This window comes from Vulpes vulpes, chromosome 1 (genome assembly GCF_048418805.1).
Source record: "Vulpes vulpes isolate BD-2025 chromosome 1, VulVul3, whole genome shotgun sequence".
Taxonomy (NCBI): Eukaryota; Metazoa; Chordata; class Mammalia; order Carnivora; family Canidae; genus Vulpes; species Vulpes vulpes.
In genome coordinates this window covers 51,981,656-52,009,505 of record NC_132780.1, presented here as the reverse complement: position 1 = coordinate 52,009,505, position 27,850 = coordinate 51,981,656, and the positions used below count along the sequence as shown (strand labels likewise).

At 41.1% G+C, this 27,850-nt stretch overlaps 1 protein-coding gene across 1 annotated transcript; it reads left to right on the top strand.

Moving 5' to 3' along the window:
* Positions 1-16,404: 16,404 nt before the first annotated feature.
* Positions 16,405-20,907, top strand: LOC112912586 (spermatogenesis-associated protein 31A6-like). Its single transcript, XM_072747924.1, has 2 exons — positions 16,405-16,505; positions 17,118-20,907. Exons 1-2 carry the CDS (start codon positions 16,405-16,407, stop codon positions 20,905-20,907), a joined length of 3,891 nt encoding a protein of 1,296 aa, XP_072604025.1.
* Positions 20,908-27,850: the final 6,943 nt, after the last annotated feature.

Here is a 27,850-nt window from a genome sequence, read left to right as displayed (position 1 = left end):
CAAATGAACATGGAGGGGGGGAAAGAGGAAAACCAAGAAACTGGATGAACTACAGAGAACAAAGTGATGGTTATAAAAGGGGAGGTAAGTGGCAGGGGATAGAGTAAATAGATGAGATGGGGATTAAGGAGTGCCCTTGTGATAAACACTGGGTGTTGTATCACTGGCTGTACTGAATCACTAAATTCTGCACCTGAAACTAGTATTACACTGTATGTTAAGAAACTGGAGTTTCAATTAAAAATATTTAAAAACACAAAAAATCCCCAAATTAAAAGTTGGCAAATAAAACTACTATCTTCAGAATGTTTCCTTTATTTCAAAAATAATTTAAAGTTATAAATTTCTATAAAAATGCAAATCATTGCATTGATGTTCTCCACTCATTTTTATATGAAGCTATTGTCAAAATCATATACTGTCAACATCATTCTTTTATGCCTAGAAAATGTTTACATTTCAGGAACACTTTTTCATGTTTCCTCAGATATTTCCATGAAGAAATTTGAAAAGAATAAAATTTGTCTCTAGTTGTGTCCAATCCACCTATGAAGAATATAGAATTATTCCCATTACTTGGCCATTCCAGTGGTAAACCTGTAAGACTGAAAAAAGCACAAAAATGTAATAGTGCTCCTTACCAATGATGACTTCAGGAGTCAAACCCTGATATTTACAACCTGAAAATGCTCTGTATTAATCCATGTGACCATATTAGGTCACTGTAATATTAAGCTTTATTGATGGCTGCTACATGTACAACTGTAGGTTGGTTTTCCTTACAAAATTTGCACAATATACAACCTGTTTTGCCTACATTGCAGCTTCCTGCACCTACTTAAAGAGATCTGAGGCTGAGCATTCTCCAACGGGAGGCTGCCCTGTACTACTGTTGAGGACTATTTACTCTTGCAGCCCTGTGGCCATGACAGGTTTGGTGATTGCTCCATTCTCTCTCTTTTCTATTTTAACTGAAGCTGATCTTTCTGTATTATCTGACACAACCATAGTAATTGATTTAAGGTTCCTTTGAGAATCTGTGTGGTCTCTGCAACAGAGTGAGGGAAAATAATTCACAAACTGGACTGTAATGCAGAAGCAGGCTGATGGAGCTCCTGAATTTCAGAGTTTGATGAAACATCTCTTTCAGATTGTATTTGTGGCCTCACTATCTCTTGATAAAAAGTTCCCACAAGCAATCCAGGACCCATGGTTATCGTAGATTCTGGATGTGTTCATTGAAAAAGACCTGTGTTGTATGTAAGTGATGAATCACTGAATCCTACTTCAGAAACCAATATTGCACTATATGTTAACTAAGAAAATTTATAAATAAATAAACAAAACAAACAAAATTTGAATCTGGATCCATCAGTGTACTCCATCATTAGCATTACTCTTGCCATAAGAAGATGGTGTTTTGAGTGTACATCTACAATTATGTGTATTCATTTATTTGGGTTTTTTTGTGTAAATATTCATTTATTGGTAAGTTGCATGGATACAGTATCTTTCTATAATTTTGTTATAAATATTACACAAAAGCACTTTAAGCACTTTAAAAGGAAGATATAAAATAAGTAACAAAATGAAGTTTTCGTATTTTCTTTCCATATTCCAGCATTGTCTTGTTCACTCACCATGATCTGAATATTACTTTGGGGCCACCACGATCAGTGGAACTTCCCTACATATGAGGCAAGCTTGTGATGGCAGGGAACAAAGGAGGGAAGGTATCTCCCAGAAGTGGATTTGGTATAATTTTGACATTTAAGTGCTTTCTTTCCTCAGAATCCAGAACTCAAGTTTCACAGCTCTGTTCCTGACTCCTCAGCTTTGATTTGTGAAGGATACAGGCACTGTCCTACAATCTTATTGTTGCAGCCTTTTATATATGGAATGGAGGAATTACAGAAATCTCTGAGCCTTTCAGGTCATTTAAGCCTAATTAGTAATAGAATCAGACAACATCTTTTCAGCCACATTGCAGTCTTCACTTGTGGGAGATAGCTCTAAATAAATTCTGACCTGCTTCAAGGCAGGCGAGCTCCTATTTCGGCTTCTCCCATGAGTACTATGACTTGGCCTGAACCAAGAGTGATGATTTAGAACATGTACTGGATTATCCATGTGCCCTGTTCTTCTGAGACTTGTGAAGAGCCATTCTCTAACCCTCGGTGTGCAAAGAGGACTGGAATGGTGGGAAACGTCACTCTTGGGTGTAATATTACAGGAAGACTTAGAGAAGCATCTTGTACTTTGGAGCCATTAAACCTTGAATGGAATCTGGTGATGACATATCCCGGTCTGTTTAGTTCTCTAACCATTTGGAGCAGGAATTGACCCCTGGTGAGTGGTTTCCAATAAAATGCATCCAAGTGAGATCGACTTCTCATTTTAGAGTGGCTCTTATCCTGTTGTGGAGGAGCATATTTTGTCCTTAGGAAAAACATTTAGAATACTCACTCATCTGATAACAAAAATAGCTCTGGTTTTTATCAAATCCTTCTACTATGCTATGAATTGAATACCTATTATTTGCTTCAGTGGGTTAGAAATCTATAATTTACACGATACATGACAATCCTGACTAATACTGATATTCAAATTTTATCTTGCAGAAGTGGCAATATCTAAATTTTCTTATTTTTTTATTTTTATTTATTTATGATAGTCACACACAGACAGAGAGAGAGAGAGAGAGAGAGGCAGAGACATAGGCAGGAGAAGCAGGCTCCATGCACCGGGAGCCCGACGTGGGATTCGATCCCGGGTCTCCAGGATCCCGCCCTGGGCCAAAGGCAGGCGCTAAACTGCTGCACCACCCAGGAATCCCAGAAGTGGCAATATTTAATGTTGAATCTATGAAGTACTTTAATAAGCCAGTTTACTTTAAGCTGGATGCCTACTTTAATAGCAGAACCAAATTTTATAGATAAGGGTTGTTTGTTTTTTTTTTTTTTTTTCCATTAAGAGAGAGAGGGGTTAATTCTGAAATCATTTTACAGAATATCACCTACACAAAAGCAACCTTATAAGAGAGAAAACTTCAATATAAAATATTTCCAAGAAGTACATTGAAATCACAGTCATGAAGTTTATATATATATATACTATTTAAGAAAGTACAGTGAAATTGAATAAAGCAGATGACAGACTATAGATAACAACCTTTCTTTTCCTTTCCCCTTTTCCTCCTCTCCTTCCTTACTATCTTCCTTCTTTCCTCTCATTCTTCTCTCTTCCCTCCTCTACCCTCTCCCTTTCTTCCCTCCCCTCCTTCTCTTTATCACTGATATTCCTTTTTTTTTTTTTTTTTTTTTTTTTGCTCAGGACACATTTTATTTAAAAAAAGGGTATTACAAATCACATAAGAATACTTTTAAAAATAGTGTTGCTTTTTATTTTTTTAATAATAAATTTATTTCTTATTGGTGTTCAATTTGCCAACATTCAGAATAACACCCAGTGCTCATGCTGATATTCCTAAAGCCATGATAATCATTTTGGTTATATGAGATTCCTCAGTCTTTATTTAAGCCATTAGCAAATTTCCAAGAGAAAGGTTATCAAAGTGCTGTTGTGTGGTATTATTTAACCTGGTGTATGGCAATTCTGTAAATTCCTACTCCACTAACATGGAGTTTTGCACAATTAATCATTTGTTCTATTTCAAAGAATGAGATTTATGTTCTTCTTAGTTTAGCTGACGTTTTAACCTATAAGTATCTGTCTATCCAAATTTTGATCTTACTTTTACATTTTATTAGGTTGGGAGAAGAGGGGCACAGAGAGGTTATGTTACACAGCCAGGAAGTGGTAGAATTGGAATCTGAACCCAGGCTGTTCAACTCTCAAGTTCTTACTCAAATGAAATGTTCACTATTAAGGGATCCCTGGGTGGCTCAGTGGTTTGGCGTCTGCCTTTGGCCCAGGGCTGATCCTGGAGTCCCGGAATCAAGTCCCACGTCGGGCTCCCGGCATGGAGCCTGCCTCTCCCTCTCTCTATGTCTATCATAAATAAAAAAAATCTTTAAAAAAAATGTTCACTATTAAGACAGCATGTCTCTGCCCACCCCCAAGTGCTTTCACTTTTCATTCCCCTACAATAAAAAAGAGGAGGAAAGAAGAAGACGTGATAGAGCACATGCTCAAGTCAGAGACCCTGCAGGACCCCTTTTCCTGGAGGGTCCGACATGGCCTAAAGAGTCTATGGCCAAGGCAGGTCCACATGGGGGCAAGAACAAAGTAGGGGCTCCTAGTTAGGCAGAGCCTCTTCAAATGCCTACAGAACATTTTAAGAATTAATGGAGGATGTCTCAGCATAGCTTCTGGCACAGACATCCACTCAATGGATTATTGCTATTATTACTATTATTAGTACTATTATTAGCTAGAGCCTTTCTTATTTTGAAACAGGGGATTTATGCCTTTTTTTGAACTTTACTTTTTTGCCATATTTACTTAAAAAAATCTGCCACCAACTGGGCCACAGTCAGCCCTGCCAGTGAGAGGGGACTGCTGAAACTAGAAACCTAACTCTCTTTTCTTGAGCATATATCTCTGAGGAGTCTTAATTGCAATCTAGAAGATTCACTGATGAGCCCCTGAATGACTCCCCTGGGACTAGCTGGGGTAGGAGGTGAGGGTGATTATGCAAGAATCAAATGCAGATAAGAGGTGAGGGAAACTTGTCATTCATTTTTTTAAAAAAAGATTTATTTATTTATTCATGAGAGACAGACAGAGAGAGAGAGAGAGAGAGAGAGGCAGGCTCCATGCAGGGAGCCCGACAAAGGACTCGATCCCGGGACCTCAGGATCATGCCCTGGGTCGAAGGCAGGTGCCAAACTGCTGAGCCACCCAGGGATCCCCTTGTCATTCATTAAAGGTGGAAAATTAGAAGTCTCTCATCTGATGTTTTACTTCAAACTGCCTGGTTTAAAAACTTGCATTGCAAGGGACTGATGCAAGTCTGACCATGGCCTGGGCCTGTGTTTTAGGTAGCCAACATTTGACCTTCCCTAGACCTTTGTTCCCAACACCATGTATCTAGGCTGAATTCCAATCCTTCCATTTCATGTGATACTAGTTCCAGTTTTGCTGTCAAGTATGTGTTAAAATTTGTTCCTGGGACTTGTTTTTATCAGGTGCTGTAAGGCACACAGACATGGAAATGACTGTTATGAAGGAAGAGGTTGATACAGATCTCTAGAATTAGGAGGCATGGCACATTATGGCACTCAGAACCACATGAGGCAGACCAGAGTCATTCATAGGTAGAGAGGCACAAGAGGGGAGAGCATGGCCTGGAGCCTTTACTGGTGTTTTTTTAGTGAAGAAACAGGTGAAGCAAGGTTAAGTGTTCAGAGTAAATTGAAGATTGGTTCATTTGAATAATTTTGGCAGGCTGAAGACTATAAGGGTGGTCCCTATTTGTTGGGTACCTGGCTCTGGGGTGATTTAGGGCAGGGGAAATATTGGCTTGGGGTGTGATAGTTTTTTTTAGAGGAGCCAGGTGGGGATATGGGTTCTGTACTAGTTGATTTGTCTATCAAAGGTGCCTTAGAAGGGAGTAATTTGCTTTCTATAGGAATTAGCTAACCCTGGGAGGTAGAACCTCCCCAGGATCAAGGCCCCAAAGGTCAGAGCATCAGGAATACAAAAATAAGAAACAAATAGTTAATACAGTATGGATAACAGCTAGTAGACCCTCCTTGATAACATCTCTATATTCTTTGTTGCTTCCAATGTCATGCCAGCTGATCTCAGAGCATAGACTTTTGGCCCTGCCCTCCTACTGCCTGTGGCCTGGGGACAGCTGCTCACTGTGGCTCAACCTGGCCACTGGGGTTTCTAGATAAATGGTTACTTGGGCAGAGTAAAACTCTGGGACCATCTTGTCTTCTCATAAGGGCCCTACATCTTTATTTCCTTTACTTCCAGCCTTCTCTTGATGGCTGTATCTTTCCAACCTGAGACCCCCTGAGGGGTCTTCCATTCTTAGCCACTAAGCCCTGTTAAGTTTGTCAGCAAGAGGTAGCTGGGATGGCAGAGGAGTCTAGGGGTTCTTGTTAAGGCCCCTGCTTTTGTCTGGGCTTGTGACCTTGGGGAACTTTCATATGCATACATCTGTACGTTGTTCTTTTCTAAAGAGAAGGTCATAACTTTCCTCAAATTCTCAAAGAGCTTCATGACTCTAAAAGTTTACCGATAATGGTAACAATAATAATAGCACCTAACATCTTTTGAATATTTACTGTATTCCAAGCATTATTTTAAATTCTAAGTATTAACTATTTTAATCCTCACATGATCTTCTGATAAGATCAGAGAGGCTAGATAACTTGTTTGCAGTTCACAGATGGCAAGGAATCAGCAGCTACAGGCCCCCAGCCAAATCTGGCCCACTGCCTTTTTTTTTTCTCTGTTTTCTTTATTCCTTTTTTTTTTTTTTAATTGGAGTTCAGTTTGCCAACATATAGCATAACACCCCCACTGCCTATTTTTAATTGTTTATTATTATTGGGGTTAAATATGCTTAAGATAAAATTCGCCACTTTAAAGTGTACCATTCAGTGGTTTGGGCACATTCACAGTGCTGTGCAACCATGCCCACGTTATAGTTCCAGAACATTTTCATCACCTCTAAGGGAAATCCCTGTCCATAAAGTAGTCAGCCCTATTCTCCCAATCCCAGTCCCTGGTAATACCCTTTCTGTCCTTGTATTTATCTACAGTAGTCCCTCCTTATCTGTGGTTTTACTTTCCATAGTTCTTATCACCCATGGTCAACTGTGCCCCAGAAGAAGATGATCCTCTTTTTGACGTATTGTCCAGGGTCAGTAGCAGTCTAAAACTCTATTATAATGTGTATGTCATTTACCTTACTTTATCCCATCACGTAGGCATTCTATCATTTCACATCATCACAAGGAGAAGAGGGAGTACAGTACAATAAGATATTTTGAGAGACAAAAACCACATTCGTATACCTTATTTTATTATAATATATTATTATAATTGTTCTATTTTATTATTAGTTATGACTGTTAATCTCTTCCTTTGCCTAATTTTTAAATTAAACTTTATTACAGGTATAAATGTATAAGAAAAAAACATAATATATAAAGGACTTGGTACTGTCTTCAGTTTCAGGCATCCATTAGGGCCTTGGTACCTATCTTGCATGGATAAGAGGGGAATACTGTATTCTGAATAGTTAAATAAATGGAATCAAATGTGACTTTCTGTGTTTGGTTTCTTTCACTTTCCATAATGTTTTCAAGTTTCATTCATGATGTAGCATGTATCAGAACTTCATTACTTTTCATGGATGAATAACATTTCATTGTATGGCTATATCACATTTTACTTATCATTTAATCAGTTGATGGACATTTGGGTTGTTTCCACCTTTTGGGTATTATGAATAGTACAGCTATTAAAATTTGTCTGTAAGTTTTTGTTTGAACACCTGGCTTTAATTCTAATAATACCTCTTTTCAAAAAATAAGGTTGTATTGAAACAAAAATATGTTCATTCATTTAGGCACTGTTGCTGTGGTGGCTTTCATGCTGCAACAGAATTGAGTAGAGAATTGCCCTTAACAGAAAATGTTTGCCAACTCCAGCATGAACCACTCCACTAAGCTGCTGAGAACATCGGTTAAGATATAACACTTCCTGAGATTATTTTAAAAACTTTCCACCTTCCCTTTTTCTAAGTGCAGTGCACAGCTTAGCTCTAAGCTTGTGTCTCAGATGAGGAAGCCTACTCTGATAGACTGCAAAACTTGGAAGGGTGGTTTGCAGAGGAGTTTTCAGAAATAAAGAGGGATCCCATTTCTTTACCAATCTCCTCTATCCCCAGCATCCATCACACTTCTCCCAGAATAGCAGGTGTAGCCTGGTATGCACCATTTCAGGAATGGTGGTCACAGAACCCATCATCATTATCATCACTGTTGGTACCATTATCATCATTGTCATCATCTTCACACATCCTGCTGCGGGGGCGCCTGTGGAGTCACTGCCCCACCTGGCACCACACAGCAATGGGCTGGGCTGCTACCTGGGCACCTGTGGAGTCACTGCCCCACCTGGCACCACACAGCAATGGGCTGGGCTGCTGCTACCTGGGCACTCTCCTGACTCCCCCAGATGGGGCTTTCAGAAACTTGTTCAACATGAAAATGATTTTACCAACTGTTTTTTTGGTCTTAGGTTTTAGTCTTAGGTAAACCAGTGGGGAGATCATTTTGTGCTTTTTGTTTTCCTTCCGTCTTGCATGAAATTCAAAATTCATAACACAGAAAAGGTTGTGTGTTGCTGTTGGGAGAAATGAAAGCAGAGGTAATAAGAAAAAGTAGGCAAAAGAATGGCATTTAGAGGAAGATTGTTATCAGTCAGCATTTCAACAATATCTGTAAACAAAATCACTCTGGGGAAATACAGTAATGAGAATTTATTGTCAAAATGATTGTAATTTTATGCCCAAATACACTCAACATGACAAAGAATTCTGTTAATCTTAATTAGGAATAGGTGGGGGTATTTTAATTTTTTTCCATAAACAGAACTAATTGCCTTCCAAGAGCAATAGATAACAAAAAAACACAATTGTATCATACGTTCTGGAGAACATAAACAGGATCTCACTGATTTCTTAGCTCCCTGAACTGGGAGCAGCATCTCAATCTAGCTGGTAGTAGTTAAAATTCCATATATCTATCTAAATAGAAGGCTTTACATTTTATGTAATTACTGTATAATCACCTTATTATCAATGAATTCCATGTGGAAATGGCAAAGCAAGTTTGAAGAACTGACTTGGTTAAGTACCTTTAACCGATTACTCCTGAATAAAAGTCTCAATGAAATTGTATGCTACTTAACATTTCAAGGAGTTTTGTCAATTGGTGAAACAAATATATTGTCTATGTAGATGTGCTTGTCTGAGACTCATCTCTTGTATTACTCCTACCCTACCCCTGCCTTCTTTTTTAACGAGTCACAGAACTACCTGACAGCCAGTCAGGGATGGCTAAACAAGCTTGATTAAATTTATTTTTTTTAAACTTTTAAAATTAATTAGTTATTTCGGGGACCCCTGGGTGGATCAGTGGTTTAGTGCCTGCCTTCGGCCCAGGGCATGATCCTGGAGTCTCGGGATTGAGTCCCACATCAGGGTCCCTGCATAGAGCCTGCTTCTTCCTCTTCCTGTGTCTCTGCCTCTCTCCGTGTGTGTGTCTCTCATTAATAAATAAATAAAATCTTTTTTAAAAATTAGTTAATTAATTAATTTGAGAGAGAGCATGCACAGGCTGAGGGGCAAAGGAAGACAGAATCTCTAGCAGTCTCCCTACTGAGTGTGGAGCCTGACACAGGGCTAGATCCTAGAACCCTGAGATGGTGACCTGAGCTAAAACCAAGAGTCAGATGCTCAACTGAGTGAGCCCATCAGGTGCCCTGTTTAAATTTAAATTCTTCACTCACCTGGAATTGGTAGAGCCTCCCTCAAAACCTACTGGAACCTCCCTGAAACTAAAACCATGGTGTCAAGAAAGGAGATTTCTTAGGGAAAAAAAACGGAAAAAAAGTTTTCATTTCTTTCTCTTATTTGAGCTTTCCCTAAGACACTCTCTAACTTAAATTCAATTGGGCCATGAAAATTATGTTCTTAACTAGATCAATGCACACTGTCTTTCAATCAGAGAAGCATACTTATGTTCTTCCCTTTAGTAGAAGGCCTAGTTAAAACAAAAAGCCTGAGGGGGAGGGGCCAGATGGCGGAAGACTAGGTCCCCAAGTCCCCTGTCCCCACCAAATTACCTAGATAACCTTCAAATCATCCTGAAAATCTACGAATTCGGCCTGAGATTTAAAGAGAGAACAGCTGGAATGCTACAGTGAGAAGAGTTCCCGCTTCTATCAAGGTAGGAAGACGGGGAAAAAGAAATAAAGAAGCAAAAGGCCTCCAAGGGGGAGGGGCCCCGCGAGGAGCCGGGCTGAAGCCAGGGCGAGTGTCCCCAGGACAGGAGAGCCCCGACCCGGAGAAGCAGGAGCTGCATCATCTTCCCCGGGCGGAAAGGAGCTCGCAGGGAGTTGGAGCAGGACCCAGGAGGGCGGGGATGCCCTCGGGCTCCCGGAGACACTAACAGGCACCTGCGCCCAGGAGAGTGCGCCGAGCTCCCTAAGGGCTGCAGCGCATGGCGGACCCGGAGCAGCTCGGAGGGGCTCGGGCGGCGGCTCCGCGGAGGGGGCTGCGGGGCGGGAGCGCGAATCCAACAGCGCAGGCCCCGGAGCACAGGGAGCCGAGAACACGGCCCAAGATCCGACGCTTTTAAGGGGGACTCTCAAAGTTCTCCTTTAAGAAGAAGTCCAATGGAACAATCCACAAAAACAGGGACTGAATAGTTATCATGATGACACTAAACTCATATCTTTCAATAGTAACTCTGAACGTGAACGGGCTTAATGACCCCATCCAAAGGCGCAGGGTTTCAGACTGAATAAAAAAGCAGGACCCATCTATTTGCTGTCTACAAGAGACTCATTTTAGACAGAAGGACACCTACAGCCTGCAAATAAAAGGTTGGAGAACCATTTACCATTCAAATGGTCCTCAAAAGAAAGCAGGGGTAGCCATCCTCATATCAGATAAACTAAAGTTTACCCCGAAGACTGTAGTGAGAGTTGAAGAGGGACACTATATCATACTTGAGGGATCTATCCAACAAGAGGACTTAAAGAAAGAAAGAAAGGAAAGGGGTGGGGGAAGCAAACAGAAATCAAAAAGCAAAAAAGCAAAAAAAAACAAAACAAAAACAAAAACAAACAAACAAAAAAAAACCAAGGGGGAGTATCCTCTGATTCTGTATACTGTAAGTTCCTTGACATCCCCGGAACTTTCCAGTGCTGCTTGGTCAATAATTTGTTTTTCCCCTGTCCGTCTAGCTGGTCTTCTGGGGGAGGGGCCTGTTGTGCTGAATTTCAGCTGTCAGCATTTGGGGGAGCTGCTCTGCCCCCTGCCTGGTGTAGGGCTCAGTGAGTGATGTTTACCCTGTTTATCTGGTGAGGCCCCTGTGATGCTCAGTGGTGGTTGTTTACCCTGTGAGGCCCCAGGAGGAACAACCCCAGTGGCGGGGCCAGCTCTGGAGCCCTGGATTCAGCTCCCGCAGTAGCTCCGGGGCTCTCCGTCTGCAGGGCCTGGAGGCTCCGGGGCGGGGCCGCTGATCTGCTCAGGTCGGGGCAGGAGCGTCCTTGCTGTCCCCTATTCTCCTGGCTTCTGCCTGTCCCGGGGGAGGCCAGATCCTGGGCTGTGTCCCGGCGCCCTGTGCTCCGGGGCCTGCGCTGTTGGATTCGCGCTCCCGGCGGTGCAGCCCCCTCCGCGGAGCCGCCGCCCGAGCCCCTCCGAGCTGCTCCGGGTCCCGCCATGCGCTGCAGCCCTTAGGGAGCTCGGCGCACTCTCCTGGGCGCAGGTGCCTGTTAGTGTCCCAGGGAGCCCGAGGGCATCCCCGCCCTCCTGGGTCCTGCTCTAACTCCCTGCGAGCCCCTTTCCGCGGGGAAGGTTGGTGCAGCTCCTGCCTCTCCGGGACGGGGCTCTCCTGTCCTGGGGACACTCGCCCCGGCCTCAGCCCGGCTCCTCGCGGGGCCCCTCCCCCTTGGAGGCCTTTTGTTTCTTTATTTCTTTTTCCCCATCTTCCTACCTTGATAGAAGCGGGAACCCTTCTCACTGTAGCATTCCAGCTGTTCTCTCTTTAAATCTCAGGCCGAATTCGTAGATTTTCAGGATGATTTGAAGGTTATCTAGGTAATTTGGTGGGGACAGGTGACTTGGGGCCCTACTCTTCCACCATCTTGCCCCTCCTCCTCCTTCTTTAGCTTTCTAAAGAGCAATAGCCCCCAGTTAAACTTCAAATTTAGATAAACTTTTCAGTATAATTTCCATTCAGTATATGTCCCATTAAGTATTTGGGACAATATTTGGGGCCAATTGTTAGGGGTCTGAACCTAAACTGCAGAGGGCCAACGAGCTGGGGACTGAGCTCTGCTCCCTGAGAGCTTCATGCAGACGCCGCGGGAGGAGGGGGCAATTTAAATAAAATTTAAATAAATAGAATTTTTCAAACTCAACAACCAGAAAACAAATAATCCAGTCAAGATATGGGTATAAGACACTAGCAAACATTTCTCCAAGGAGGACATCCACATAGTCAGCAGGGACACAAAAAAATGCTCAATATCACTCAGGGTAATACAAATAAAAACCACAGTGAGATACAACCTCATTTAGTCCAAATGTTTAAAAATAACTATTCAATAAATAACAGATATTGGTGAGGATGCATAAAAAAGGGTACCCTCTTACACTGTGAGAATGCCAGTTGATGCATCCACTCTTAAAAACAGTATGAGGTTCTTCAAGAAGTTAAAAGTGCAACTACTCTGACCCAGCAATTGCACTAATCGGTATTTTTCTAGAGGTACAAAAATAATGATTCAAAGACACAGATGCACCCAATGTTTATAGCAGCATTGTCCACAATAGCCAAAACATGTAAAGAGCCCAAATGTCCATCGACTGATGAATGGATAAAGATGTGGTTGTAGTTTTGTTTGTTTGTTTGTTTGTTTGTTTGTTTAATGGGATAGCACTCAGCCATCAATAAATTCTTGCCATTTGCAACAATGTGGATGGATCCAGACAGTAGGCTAAGGGAAATAAGTCAGAGAAAGACAAATACCATATGATCTCACTCATATGTGGAATTTAAGAAACAAATCAAATGAACATGGGGAAAGGGAAGGTATAATAAAATAAAAACAGAGATAGAGGGAAACCATAAGAGACTCTTAACTATAGGGAAAAAACTGAGGGTTGCTGGATGGGAAGTGGATCAGGGGGTGGTTTAATTGGGGGGTGGGCATTAAGGAGGGGAGTTGATATAATCATCACTTGGTTATATATGCAACTGATGATCAGTAAATTTATCCCAGAACTAATAATACACTATATGTTACCTAACTTGAATTTAAGTTAAAAAAATTAAATGAATATATGAGTTAATTTTCCTGTTTATTTGAATATCTCTCCAAGAAGGTTTTAATTCCCTTCAATATGAAAGTAATTAAACTTACTTATGTTCAAACTGACTTAAGTTTATAGTTGCAAATTTATTTACACTTCTTTTTTATAGCATCCTGTCAAAATGATAAAACATCAGATTATCTTTTAAATAAATTGTGATTTTGACTGATATCAGGCTTTTCAACATCAATGTTGGAGACAAGAATGGAATGGAGTAATATGCTTAAAGAGCTGAAAGAAAAGAAATTTTAAGCTTTGATTTGTATAGCCAAAATCTTTTAAATTAGGAGGGGAGGGAAAAAAGATGTTATCTGAAAAACTGTCCTCAAAAGTTTTATTTTATGTAAATCTGTTCAAAATACTCCTAGAAGAAATTGTCCAATAGGAAGAAAAATAAACTTAGGAACATGCTATAGGTGTATGGATATAAGGATTGATGTAGCATATCCAAAATAACCCAGAAGCAAAACTCCAGTAATATTCCCTTGAAATAAAGGCTGTCAAGATGGAGAAACAAGAATTAGAGGAGGCAAGAGTACTTGCTCATTCCACTGAGATGATATTATTAGTAACACATCAGAAACTGAGGGGAAAATTAATATAATTAATGATATAAAACCATTATGGCATTAAAAATTTTCAAATTTCAACAAACAGAACATTTGACCTATTAAGTGGGAGACACAAAAAGAGAAGAAAAAAGAAACAATAGAGAAAATATGGAAAATAATCATAAAATAAGATGGCAGAAATAAATCATAATAGAATAGCAAATTAATCAAGGTAAAAGTTATCAGATAAGATTTTAAATTTCAAAAAAGCCCATGAAACAAAATATATTGAAAATAAAGTAATAAAGAAAATATAGAGGGCAAATATGAATACAAAGATTTAAGTCCACATGTTGATAAAATTTTAATTTGACTTGAGATTATTATAAAGGAGGTCACTACTTTAGCTCAATTTAACCTATTCCTAGCTTCTAGGTATAGCACATGTGCCTATATCTGAATGTGTTCCCTCCAAAATTCATATATTCAAATCCTAACTCCTAAAGAAGAGAGGAGGTAGGGTTATTGGAACATGCTTATGAGCCCTTGTGAGGGGGATTAGTGCTGTATAAAAGAGTCTCCTGATAGATTCCTACCATGTGAGGACACTGTGGGAATCCTCTATGAACCAGGGCCTTCACCAGATGACTGTGCTGGCATCTTGATCTTGGACTTTCCAGACTTCAGAACTGTGAGAAATAAATTTTTGTTATTCAATTCACCCTTTCTGTGGTATTTTGTCATGGAAACCCTAATTGTTTCAAAACTTATGTGGAAAATAAAAAAAAAATTAAAACTAAAACAAAAGTAAAATAAAATAAAAAATCAGATCAAGACAACATTTTAAAAAATGTTACCAGTATAAAATTGTGAATTCTTAGATTTGGAAATACTGGATTGGTTTGTGAAAGGATAAGTGTGTGTGTGTGTGTATCCAGCATGTCCCAAAAGTCTTTGTGCAGTTTAAAGCTTTTCTAACTTCAGAATTATGTTACAAACTTAAAAAAAATCATTTGAAGGTTTAACTATTTATAGCTTTCCTACTTTGATTTATGAATTTTTGATAATAAATTGTTTTATCTTGTATATGTCTTTCTGAAGATGAGACAAACCACTAAAATTCATAAAACTAATTAAGTGCAAAAGAAATTTAAATTATGTATCCGGGGTTTATACAAGACAAAAACATATGGGAAGCTGGATTTCAGGACAAAAAAACCCCTTAAATTCCCTGGAAAATAGCCAAAATTCTAGGGTCAACTTGAAATTTTCAAAGGTTATGAAAGTGGTGGGATTTAAGTCAAGATAGCTAATATCAAAGAGGACTTGGTAATATCTGAGTTCCAGGTGGAATGAATGGAAAATTGGCCAAAGAGGAATCTGAAGGCCTAGGAAGGTGCAGGGTTCTATGGGGCTCAATAGCGGGGGAGGGGTGGTAGTCCAGTCTGCTCCTCTGACTGTTCCCTCCCTCATTCTCAGGAACCCTTTGTGACAAGGTCACAGCTCTGTGATGCAGGCCTGGGGTTCTGTCTTCAAGTAAATTCCCAGTGCTCAGTTGCCTGAGGGCAGCAGTGCGATTCCAAAGATGGAGAATTTCTTTTCTCTGAGAAGCACTGGTACCACCTGGCTGAGCTCCAGTCCCACCTCCTGGGTGGTTGATACCATCATTGCTTTCCTGTGTGGACTTGGGCTGTTTCTTCTGTTGCTCCCCTGCTTTCAGAGTAATCAGCCCTTACCACCAGCTAGGAAATATATAAACACCAGGAAGGTAAGAAAATTTTGGGTAAACCCCAAAAGAGAGAATCTTTTTTTCTTATTCTTAATCCACTTTTCTAAATTTCCTGAGAGACTTCTGAGATAGGAAGTCTCAGGAAAGAACAGAACATCATCCTCCTAGGGACAAGCCAGGCCAGGCCAGGCTTTCTATCCCAAGGTCTCAGACCCAGAATTCAGGTGTGGTAAAGGGTTCCAGGGCAAAGTCCCAAACACAGTGACCAGTGAGTGTAGGTTGTATACTGAGTTCATTTTCTGCAGGAGGACAGACTCCTAAGCATTGTTTCACCATCCACTTTCCCATTCCTGTGGCAGGTCTCAGGTAAGCTCTGCCTCGGTGTCAGGGCTGATTTCAGAGCAGTGCTGATCCCTGGAGAGCCTCTAAAGGGCTAGAATGGAACTCTGAGCTCGGGAAACAGAGTCTTATCTGATGAACCAGACAAGGACCTATATAGTTTTGAAAATGTGCGTTTCTTGAGTAGAGGAATAGTAATGAAAGAAATCCATAGTGATCTCACATAGAAAATCTACCTTTGCATTATTCAAAGAAGAAAAATTTTAAAACTATTTTTATTCACTTTAAAAATGAATAAAGGGAGAAAAAATGAGCAAAAGGAAAGATAACCACAGACCCCCATTAGATGCAGAAATGTAGAATGTAGATGTTCATATTGTTCATGGACAGTGAGCATTTGCAGACCATATAGAAAGAAGAGAGAATTGAGTCCCAGCCCCTCATCTTTTCTCTTAGCATCAAGTGGAGCTGAGGAAGAGGAACAGGAGTAAGAAGAAAAGTGGAGCTTTGAAAGGTAAACATATGCCATTAGCTCTGTGTGCCCTAAGTTATCCTCCATCTTTTGTGCCCCTGATGGTCCAGATCCACAGTCTCCAAGGATGCCAGAGGCAGAGACCATCCTTCAGGAAACAGAGCCTTCAGAGAGGCTCCTCAGAAGGAGATCAGATACTATATACTTCCTAGATCCCATGATGGGAAAGAAGCTATTAGAGGCTGAAATTGGTGTTGGCCAGCAAGGGTGTATGGGTTGTAGTGGACCAATAATGCCTGGATTCAGAGGTGGAACTTCCAGGTGCAGCTGTAGACAAGTGGTTTAACCTTGCTCAGGTTCCTTTGTGAACCCTACTCTTTCTCCCCAACTAGGGAGTTGTGAGGGCTCCAGGTGGTAATGGATGAGAGAGTCCATTTGTAAATGACAAAGCACTCCCCTATCCTAGGCCTTGTCATCACTGTGAGGCTTTGCTCACTGATGCTTGGGCTCAGCCAACAGTCTCCCCCTAAAGGGACATTGCACTCAGCCTCTATAAGACCTTTAGGCCCCTATTTTCACCATAGTAATCCAGTTTACTGATTTCCAGCTTGCAGAAATTGCCTGAAAGAACTGGAAGGAGCTCGCAGCCTGATTTCACTTCTGCAAGGGTAAAGAATCTTTCCCCTTCTCCTTGGCCCTCCTTTGTTCCAGAGCCTCTAATATGACCCTGGGATTACAGGGAGTCTTGGGAGGAGGAGTCATGGGAACAAGGTGTGGATAAAGCTCTGGAGTTAGGAATACCAAGAGTAGTGTGAAGTCAGCATGGAGGCTGTGGAGGGCTGTGGGTCACAGGTGTTTACCTCTGCCCAAACTGCCCTGCCTTCCTTGCCCTGTCAGCTTCTAGTTGCAGCTTGTGCCTCCTGTCTCCTGCAGCTGCCTGGAGAGGCTCCCTGACACGGGTGGCTTTCATCAGCTCTTATGTCAAGATCCCCCTGGTGAGGTATACAAAGCAGCGCCTACTGGAGCCCACCAGCCATGTGGGGAGACTGTGGATGATGCCGCTCCTGCCATGTCCTTGTTGGCTACCCCAGTTCCTCTGACCCAGCGCCCTCTACTTCTTGGCCCAACGACCTCTTCAGTTTCTGTTCATTCCCACTCATCTCTGAGTGCTTCTTGGCCACTGGAGCCTTTTCTTCCCCTGGACAGCCTTTTACCACATTCACTCGCCCTTTCCCCTCCCCCTCCATGTCCATTTAATTCAGAGGCCTGCCCTCCACCTCTGACAGCCTCTTCTGCCCCACAACCTCCAGACTCCATTCTGACTCTTTCTCAGTGTGACTCAATGGAACTCCCACTGGGCACCATTACACAGAGATCATCTCACACCCCATGGTCAGCTTCTCCTGACCCAGTCACCTTAGGCCTTGGCCACTCAAGCTGTCCCATTTCAGCCTTGTCGTGGTGGCAAACTGCTGCCAAAGCCTTGTGTCTCTCAACTTCAACAAATTATGAGTCTCAGCAAGAACACCTTTTCCACCACTCATTAGAGGCCTCATTCTGGGGAAATCCTACTGACAGACAAGTAGGAGATGCTAATCCCTCTTTGTTCAGCTCTGATGACCAGAAGTTCCTGGAGATAGAAGTCACAAAGGGAGTCAAGATCAACATTAAGAAAGAAAAAGAAAAAGATGGATCATATCCACAACAAATGAGCCCAGACTACCACCTGAATTCTTTGGGGAGTATGTTGAAATCATTGGGTGCTGAGCCGAGCACCACAAGCCCCCAACACTTCTGGAACACAAAAAGCAAACCACAGCAGTTGCCTGGTCCTCAGCAGCTCTCATATCCTAAGGTCTTGGGGCACCCTTTACAGCATAAATATTATCAGCTCTTTTGGGGTCTTCCCTCTCTACACAGTGAATCTCTGGTCGCTACTGCCTGGATCTCTGAGAGCTCTTCAGCACTACAGTCTCCTTTCTTATTCAATGGAATCTCAAATACCTGCCCAGTTCAAATGCAGGCTAAATCACTGCTTTCCCAATCCAAGCCCCTGTCCCAATTGGAGTTCCAGTCTCAACCCTTGTCAACCATACCTCAATTCCAACCCCCACCTCTGGCTCAGATTCTGACCCAGGAGCATCTCCAATCTTCTCTTCCAATCTTATCACCTTCTTCTTCACCTCAGATTATGGCCTGCAAAATATCTAGCCCTACAGCCCAGGATAAGTCACAATTTCACATCCCAACTGAGATTCAACATCCAGAATGGCCATTGTTGCAGGAGCAATTAGAAAGTGGGTGGGCTTTATCCTCTGTAATCAAAGGATCTCAAGAAGTCTTTAGTGTCTTCACTTCCAACCTTCCTGAAGACAGCTGGGTTGTCTCTATTCTTCCTGAGAATTTTCCAATCAGTCCTGAGCTCCGTAAACAACTGGAGCAACACCTACAAAAGTGGCTCATTCAACACCGTTGGGAGCTTCCCCGTAAGATCCAAGAGTCTCTGGAACTAAGACAACTTCAGGGTGAATTACCAGGGACATGTCAGGCAAAGGGCAAGCATCGACCCTCACAGCCCTCTGCATTTGTAGGTAAAAGCAGCAAGGATACACAGAAAGTAGGATTCCAAATAAACCAGGGAATGGGCAAGGGCCTGGGATATATTTTGGGGAAGGTCCCAAAAGAATTCTCCAGGAATGCAGAAAGCTCCCTAATGAGGTTTCAGGGAGTAGGCTCTGAAGAATCAGAAAGTGACGTGGGGCTGTCAAAGAGTGACTCAGAAAGTGACTTACTAAGGAGCTTAGATAATAATCTAGAAAACATCTTGAAAGGTCATTTGGGCAGGAAATTGGGGCATGTCAGTGAGGGTTTAATCCCTGAGAGTGCGCACCAATCCTGGCTTGCTGTCAGCCGTGCTTCTCCAATGTCCAACACTAAAATGGAAACCAGAAATCCAGGAATCTTGAAGGGTTGGAGACCATATGTGAACACAACTCACAGGGTTTCCTTCCTTGATCCAGATATTCGAGAAGTGCTGGAAGCACATATCAAAAGATTTTGGGTGAGGCACAGGTGGGGTCTACTCCTTAAGGTCCTCAAAACTGTTAATCTCTTTAAGTTGAAAAAGGTTCAACCTTTGCCCGTTCTGCAGTTTTCCTTTACCCCCTCAGCCACTTGTGTGTCTGGGTCCCCAATAGTCAAGTTTGCCGAATTTCTGGGAAAACGTCCTAAGGCATGTCTGGGAAAGAATGCAATAACAGAAGAGTCAGTTGCTACCCTGAAAAGGCCTTTCCTTGCCTCTTCACCTATGTATGGAGAAATCCAGAGGGGGCTGGGAGGGATCCCATCTGGTGACAACCAGGGGCCCTCAAAAGCCTCTCTAATTGGGCAGGAAGACAGGCAACCTTCTCAGTCACTCACACTCAAGTTAAGGGGCAGAACTTGGCAGAGTGGTTCTGCAGAATGCACTGAGAAGAGCAGCCTAGAGCTGAGTCCCAGTTCAGCAGTGGCCAGGAATGAGCCAAGAGAGGAAAGTGGGGATTGGACCTCACAAGTCCCCTGCCATAGGGTAGCAATGCTGGATATGAACTTAGGATCCCAATATTATAGGGATGAAAGGGCCAGGGAGATAGTGGAGGCCAAGGAATCTCCTGGTCTCCAACCACAGTCTGGAGAGTCAAGCCTAAATGCAGAGGTTAGTGAATTTAAGTCCAAAGTGAAGATAAAGTCAGAGAACCAGCCTCAAGACTGTCCTACACACATGCTCCTTGATATAGACAACTTGGCTTCTCAGGTGCCACACTGTCATCTCCAGAGGGTGCCTACTGAAGACAAGATGTTATATGGCTTCATGGTGGACCAAAGGAACTGCCTAAGGCAGCAAGATCCCATGATCTCTAAACTTCGGGACTCATGGAAGAGCCATAGAAAGATGACTGACCCTACTTATAAAAGAGAGGACTGTAGGAGACTCAACTCAGGAAAGAATGAACAGTTTGAGGCATTGGGGACCTCTCAAGCTGAGTGCATGAGTCACCCTGCCTCAATTAGGAGAATAGTAGACTCTGTTAGGAGCAGATGTATCCAGCTCCTGCCAGAGAAGAAACAGGGTCCTTCCGAAAGCCTCTTCAGAAAAAGAGTAAGGCGCTTTTTTCAGTGGGTTTTCCCCAATAAAAAAGTCAAAGGTCAGAATGTTTTGCAAAAATGTAGGCCAATAACAGCCTCTGCCCAGAGCCAAGGACCAGTCAAAAGCAGGTCAATTATGGCCAGTGAGACTCCCGAGGCTCAGGCACTCATGACAGCTGTTGGACAGATTCTAGAAGAGAAAATGGCAATTCACCATGGATTTCATGCCACAAAGTTAAATGAGCACAAACAGGAACTCCAAGCACCAGTATGTGGGTGTTTCTGCTACCACAGGCTTCCCTGCTACCCAGAACAAGGGAGAATAATGAATTTTACAGCCCATGGTCACCAAGCCTCCTCCAAGGGCCAGAGAAGCTCTATCAGGGAAAGGCAGGTCAAACATCGACAGTCCTTAAAAAGTGTAAGATTCAAGGATGAGCAGCTGGGGAGCAACTTCTCATCCTTACCTCCCAAGAAGACTCTGTCTCCAGTCAGTCCCTGCCAGTATGGGCCAAGGATGCCAAGTGTCCCAGGCCACCATCATCACTGCCCACGGCATTGTCTTATTCAGGGACAGATCTTGTCTAGTCAACCATAAAATGCTTCTTTAGCTCTTCCTAGTAGGAAAACATGTCTCCAAGAAGAAAATTAGTCCATGTGGAGAAAATATTTTTTCTCCTTAGCACATCCAAATACTTAATATTCCCTAATATATATGTTTTACTCCCAGAAGAGGGTAGTATGGTTGCTTTTGTTTGCGCTATGCTTGGTGTATGCTTTGGCCTCTAGAAGGGAGGGGTATGAAGAGTGTTTGGCAGTGTGTATTGTAGGCTTGAACCTTATCCCTGAATTCTTTCATTACACAATATTTTCATGATACTGTTATACAAACAAAAACTACTCCAAAAAGATGAGAAATACCTATGAAGGCATTACCCCAAGATCTGTTCAACTTATCTTTCTCCTGCTTCTGTTCTACTTTGAATTTTATACAGCTATAGTGGGTAAGTTTACAGAGGCATCAGAGGGCTGGACTTTACCACTCAGGCTCCAGCAAGTGTCAGAACCAAGTGGGTTGAAGTTTAGAAGAGGGTACTGAGCCTTAAGTTCAGAAGCAGAAGAAATCTTGTCGACACCTGAATCTGTTGAAGAGTAGATGATATATACTCTTGAGAACCCCTTCTCTCTCTGATGAAGATCTGGGGTTGAGATAGGCCTTATGAACCCCTCTTAGCTTAGCTTTAATGAAATGTACAGTGTCACCTTCAACCTCTGCCTTTCATGTACTTTTAGTGATGAAGATGACACTTCCAGCTCTATGTGTGTGTGTAAGTAGGGGATCATCAGGGAGGTTGCTGAGGGCTGTGTTCACCTCTAACCTAAATGAATATTCAAGAGTTTCCCTCTGTTCCTTCTAACAGAGAAGGAGTTCTGGGTTAATGGAACAGGAGTGTTTGTGTGTAGTAATTATTTTATGGATGAACACTGTGGGATGTGGGAGACAAATTGGGAATGTTGGACCCAAAGAAGAAGACAAAGTGGCACATTGTGCCCATAGTGTGCAGTGAATGAAGAGTCCCTTGATAGTCCATCTATAGGTCCGGAGAGAAGAAAAAGTTAAGGACCCACTGTGTCACCATACCCATTAGGGCCTCCACCCTGCTCCAGCTCTAAGATCACAGACCTAGAAAAGCCACCTTAAGTCCAAAATAGATGGCCAAATTTGTAGATGTAAAGCAAATCAGGGAAGGTTAATCTAATAACATATTTAATAAGCTTACACACCATCACCTCCTGAATTCTAGAATGTATGACTTAATAATAGGTGGAAAAGTCAGGACTAGGAAATCTTGGGATGTGACTCCCAGTATGGTGACCTTTACTTAAAACCATGGCCTAAAGACTGCTCTTCAAGGAGTGGTGGGGACTTAAAAGGCCCAGGGACCGGCCTGTAATCATGTAGTAAGTATTATCTGGCTCCAACTTCCTGCTTTCTCCTAAGCCCAGCAGAAGAAGCCATCAGACAGGATTTATCAAAGGGAGTTGGGGAGAGCATGGAGGTGACCCAAAATTAGAAGTGCAGTCCAGGAGTAGTCTACTGTTTTTTCCACATCTACCACAGTCTTCCTCCTCCCCTGGCCTCTATCCATGTGGGAAATCAGGGAACTGAGAAATTTGTCCAGAGTTAATTTGTGCTTTGTGCCACACATGGTACACAATGTACATAGCTGCAGAGGGCATCATTCCCATGGTAAAGAGTGTTGTTCCAGGAGATATCCCTGATTTAGAGGACAATAGGAATGGACCCTATCCCCCACGTCTGTCAGGAAGCCCAACATTTGGGACTGGGACCTGGGGTGGTGGAGCAGATTGGGTATAGGCCTGCTTGTGTTGCTGGTTTCTCCTTGAAACCAGATCTTGCTTTTGGGCCCCATTTCCTGAGGCAGCCTCCAGAGTAGATCCAGCAGTAAAAATAGGGCCAAGACCTGTGGGAAGGGAGTATCCTGGGGCTCTTGGGATCTCAGGGGAGGGTAGTATAGAGTGGGAACCTTGAGCCTGGTGCTGTTAGGTCCTCTAGGGGCACTGAGAGATGAGTTCTGGGACTGGAGTGGGGGCTAGATGTGGACATGGCCCCTGCCAGAAGTGCCACAGACAGGGATGCTGATGGATCAGCAAAAAAGAGAAACAAGTGCCTTTGCCCTTCTGTGGCTCAGATTTCCATAAGATGCAGTAAGGCCAGAAATGGAGACACACAGATATACCTCCCAACAGAGATAACATATAGATCTTATAGAAACAACTCTTAACAGAGATCTCTCAGATAGACACCTTCCACAGTGGATATCATTTGCCCCACAGAGACCTCACACTGAGACCTCACATAGGGAGCTCATGTTGCCCCACAGATCCTCAGACAGAAACCTAGCACAGATTTCACAGACTTTCCAGATACCTGATGGCAAACCTCTCAGAGACATCCCAAAGGTACCTTCCATACAAACCTCACACAGAGACCAACACTCAGAAACCTCATGTAGCCTCAGAGAGACTCACACAGAAACCTCACAGAGAGACTTCATCTACACACAGTACACAATGATCATCTACTGCCTCACAGAGACTTCACATTGAGACCTTACATAGATAACCCACAGAGATTCGACACACAGACCTCACAGAGACCTCGCATACATTTTTCAGAATCTTAAGCAGGCAACCATTGGCAAGTCCTTCTTGGTGAATATGAAACCACTTATCAAACTGGCAGCACAAGAGGGATTGTCAGTTGTGTCCTCTTGAGAGCCTTAAAACATTGTCAGTATTACACTAATTGGGGTTCTCTGGGGAAATGTTTGGGAATTTTTGTATTTTTGTAATATTATTGGCTCTGAACAAAAAATTACCCATTCTACATATAGATCTGCAAAATTAATTTCTACAAGTGTTCATTAACTTGAGAATGAAAAATTTTAAATGCAACTAAAACAGTCTCCAATGAAAGAAAATATCTTATTTGTCCAGTTTTAGTTATTTTCCAGCTAAATGGTGTCACTGTCACATTTTCTTTATTCCCTTGGGGACAAGGCCTGAACTAGAAATGGCTTATTTATTTATTTTGGAAATATAATAAAGACCTGTAACAAATGGACTCTAGAAATGAAATAAACCAGAAAAGACACATCTGGACTCACACTTGCCTTCCAGAGGTCTGTGTAACTAACATATTAGTTTGCACTTAACAGTTTGCATTACGTTTATGGGGTTTTATTTTTTAACAAGTTAATAATAACAAGGATTTTTCACATATAAGTCAAATTCCTGGTACTATTCCTATTATATCATCTAGCAAAATTATACTTCTGAATATTATTTTATTCCCTCAAATTTAGTACTCTTTTTTACTGTTATATTATTATACATGTCTTCAGGATATGACACAGACCTAATGTTCAATTAACATAGTTAAAATAACAAGCTATTGAGAAGGATTCATTTTTAATTCTGTGAAATTCACATTTTCTAAGACAGGCAGTCAAGATCTACTTTATATTATTACAGGGCTAACAAAGAACACATTTCTTAAAATGAATTTGAAATACTACAAAATATATGTCTACTTTTGAGCTATACAGATGGTCTAATAAAATTACTGAGAAAGATGTTAATATATCCATCTGAATTGTTAGTCATTTAATCAATATTTATATTATAATAAATAATGAAAAGTCTCACATATATCCAGCACTTTCCCAAGGGTGGATTGCAATGAGACTACATATTTCTCACTGTTTAAGTATTTCTCACTCAATACAACCTATTGTTCTTGATAAAGTTTCAATGACTACTGTCAAGCATTAGTCACTGGTTAAGTCTCTCAGATTTTCCATTGAGATGATGACATCACAGTATATTCCTTCTCTAAGAGGTGCAGGGCTGATATAAGAGCTCTTTTGGCTTATTTCACCAAGAAATTCACTTTTTATTTATAATTAAATAATTTATAACTAATTTATAACTCTTAATTTTTCAACTTTATTCCTTTATGATGTTATTGAATCATAAAATGGTGGAATGTGGTCATGGATATCATCTAACATTCTATCAAATCATCTTTTACAGTGCAAGTTGCACAGATAAATTTATTGATCAGAACAAAATGGGTTCAATTAGGAAAAGTTTATAGTGGAAGATATCTTTTTCAAGTTCACTATTTTAACCATGTTAAAATAAGTGATATTCTTTAGTCTTTTGAATTAAAATTGTTCAGAGTGGCCAAAAAGTCTGGAAACATGAAAAATGCCCATAACAAGTAGTTTGTTGCTATATCATGTTGAATGTGTCGTTCTTCACTAACAGTTCACAGTTCAATACGCTGTGCAAAATTACAATGAACAATATGCATTAAAGAAACGTTTGCATCAGTCATTGCACATTCATCTGTCATATGTTGCTTCAGATTTGTGTGATTTTCATGGAATAAACTTGCACATTTCCTAAGAATAAGAAATCAAGGGGGAATCAATCTATTTAAAATATATTAAGTTTTCCAGACTCCATGGCCAGCTTTTATTTTTAGTAATATTCACCTATCTTAAATTTTTTTATCAAGTTTTGCCATTTATATATTTCCAGAAGAAATGGATATCAAAAATTAGAGAAAACAACAAAAAGAGATCCCTTTTATTTTCAATAAATTTTACATCATTTTGCTGAAAATGATAGCAAATCTATAGATGACATACTTTTTACATGATAATTTATATTATAAATTTGGATTTACAATAAATTTATTGTATATTTTTCATTGGAGTTCGATTTGCCAACGTGTAGTATAACACCCAGTGCTCATCCTGTCAAATGTCCCCCTCAGTGCCCATCACTCAATCACCCCATGCCCCTGCCCACCTCCCCTTCCACTACCTCTTGTTCATTTCCCAGAGTTAGGAGTCTCTCATGTTTAAAATAAATTTTTATTTAAAACTGGCCTCCTGCTGATTTCAATATATCAGGCACTCTAGAACACAATACATAGTAGATGATGACTTCTTAATACTTCAAGGAATAAAGATCTTTTCCAAAGTAGTGGTTCTACAATATTAAGCCCTAACAGAGATTCCTCTTGATAGATTATACTTTTAGTTTTATTCGTTTTATTACGAACTACCGTAGAGATATATTTCTGGAAGTGTTCCCAAGTATATACGGCTACTAGGTCTTGGGCATAGTAGGGAGCATTCAGATCTAGATGACCTAGGGGTGTAATAACTGCTGCCTTTTATTTGAGGCTGATTCATAATCATTTCAAGTACAAGAGTCATCTTTCATTGTGTCCCTAGTCACGTGGACTGCTGTATTTTCATTTTTATTTTATTTTATTATTATTTTTTAATAATAAATTTATTTTTTATTGGTGTTCAATTTGCCAACATACAGAATAATAGTGCTCATCCCGTCAAGTGCCCCCCTCAGTGCCCGTCACCCATTCACCCCCACCCCACGCCCTCCTCCCCTTCCACCACCCCTAGTTCATTTCCCAGAGTTAGGAGTCTTTATGTTCTGTCTCCCTTTCTGATATTTCCTACCCATTTCTTCTCCCTTCCCTTCTATTCCCTTTCACTATTATATATATTTCCCAAATGAATGAGAACATATAATGTTTGATGGAACTGAAGGGTATTATGCTGAGTGAAATGAGTCAATCGGAGAAGGACTGCTGTATTTTCAAAACAGCTGCAAGTCACCTTCCTTATTTAGTTTGCTGCTGTGCCCCCTCTCTGCCTGAGCTGGTCAGCTATCACTGGTTGTGGTAACCTGAAAAGCCCGTTTTCCCAGGAACTTGCACTCTGTGCTCTTGCACAGACACATTGTACCACGGATACGCAAGTGGTGCTGGTGAAAATTCCAGATAACTGTCAAATAATGCATGCAGACCCAGTAGATGAGAACCTAGAAAACCCTAACATCTTTTGTAGTAAATGTGGATTATGTAGCTCTTTGATTCTTTTTTTTTTTTTTTAATTTTATTTATGATAGTCACAGAGAGAGAGAGGCAGAGACACAGGCAGAGGGAGAAGCAGCCTCCATGCACCGGGAGCCCGATGTGGGATTCGATCCTGGGTCTCCAGGATCGCGCCCTGGGCCAAAGGCAGGCGCCAAACCGCTGCGCCACCCAGGGATCCCTAGTTCTTTGATTCTAAGCATTTTTGTGTGTTAGCTGGCCTGCTGGATCTGGGGAAATGCAGTTGATTTTAGAGTTTCTCACCCTCATCCACTGTAGTGTATCTTCAGTTCTTTTTCTGACTCTGGAACATGGAATCAAAAGCATCTGCTCCCTGTAATTTAATAATCTTTACAATGTGTTTATAATGATAAACTAAAACTCAGCTATCCTCAGTTCAGGTATATCTGATATTTCTGGAGGAGCATCACTAAACTTTTTATCTCCACCACAATTTTTATACTAGTAACACTTTACATAGCTATTTACTGTGTCAATTTATTTTATAGAGTCCATAAGTTTTTTTTGTAGAATGTAGTCCCTGGAATCCACCTACTGGGTCTGCTATTTGGGCAAGTCATTTATTGTCTAGATTGACAAATCTTATAAATTGTATTTATTTAATAAAATTTTAATTTATAAACTGTTATTTGCTTATTTTATGAAATTGGTAAATCTAGGGATTTAGTCTAAGTTGTTTTTTATAATAATGGTACTTAACCTAAAATATTTGCTAATTTTCATTTTTAATATATATCACAGAATATTAAGAATTTAGCTGTGGAGATACCAATATATTTGTTGGCTTTTTTCATTTTGTGTAGTTATTTTTGTATCAAACCTCTATTACTGCACAGCATAAAAGAAAGTTTGTTCCTTGGAAAACATCAACCTTAAGGACTTACTAGGTTAAGGCTTAGCACATTAGATATGAGGGTAACCTTACCTTTTTTAAAGATGTTTTTCATGGGTTGATAAAAAGCCTTAAAATGTTGGTAAGGATGTGAAACAAATAGAACTGTCATATGTTGCTGATGAAAAT

Bases quoted from the DNA above. Each gene is read 5' to 3' on its own strand.
- LOC112912586 (XM_072747924.1), top strand. From the start codon at position 16,405: ATGGGAAAGAAGCTATTAGAGGCTGAAATTGGTGTTGGCCAGCAAGGG. The intron at 16,506-17,117 runs GTGCAGCTGTAG...TGTCTCCTGCAG, and splicing joins TTCAGAGGTGGAACTTCCAG to CTGCCTGGAGAGGCTCCCTG.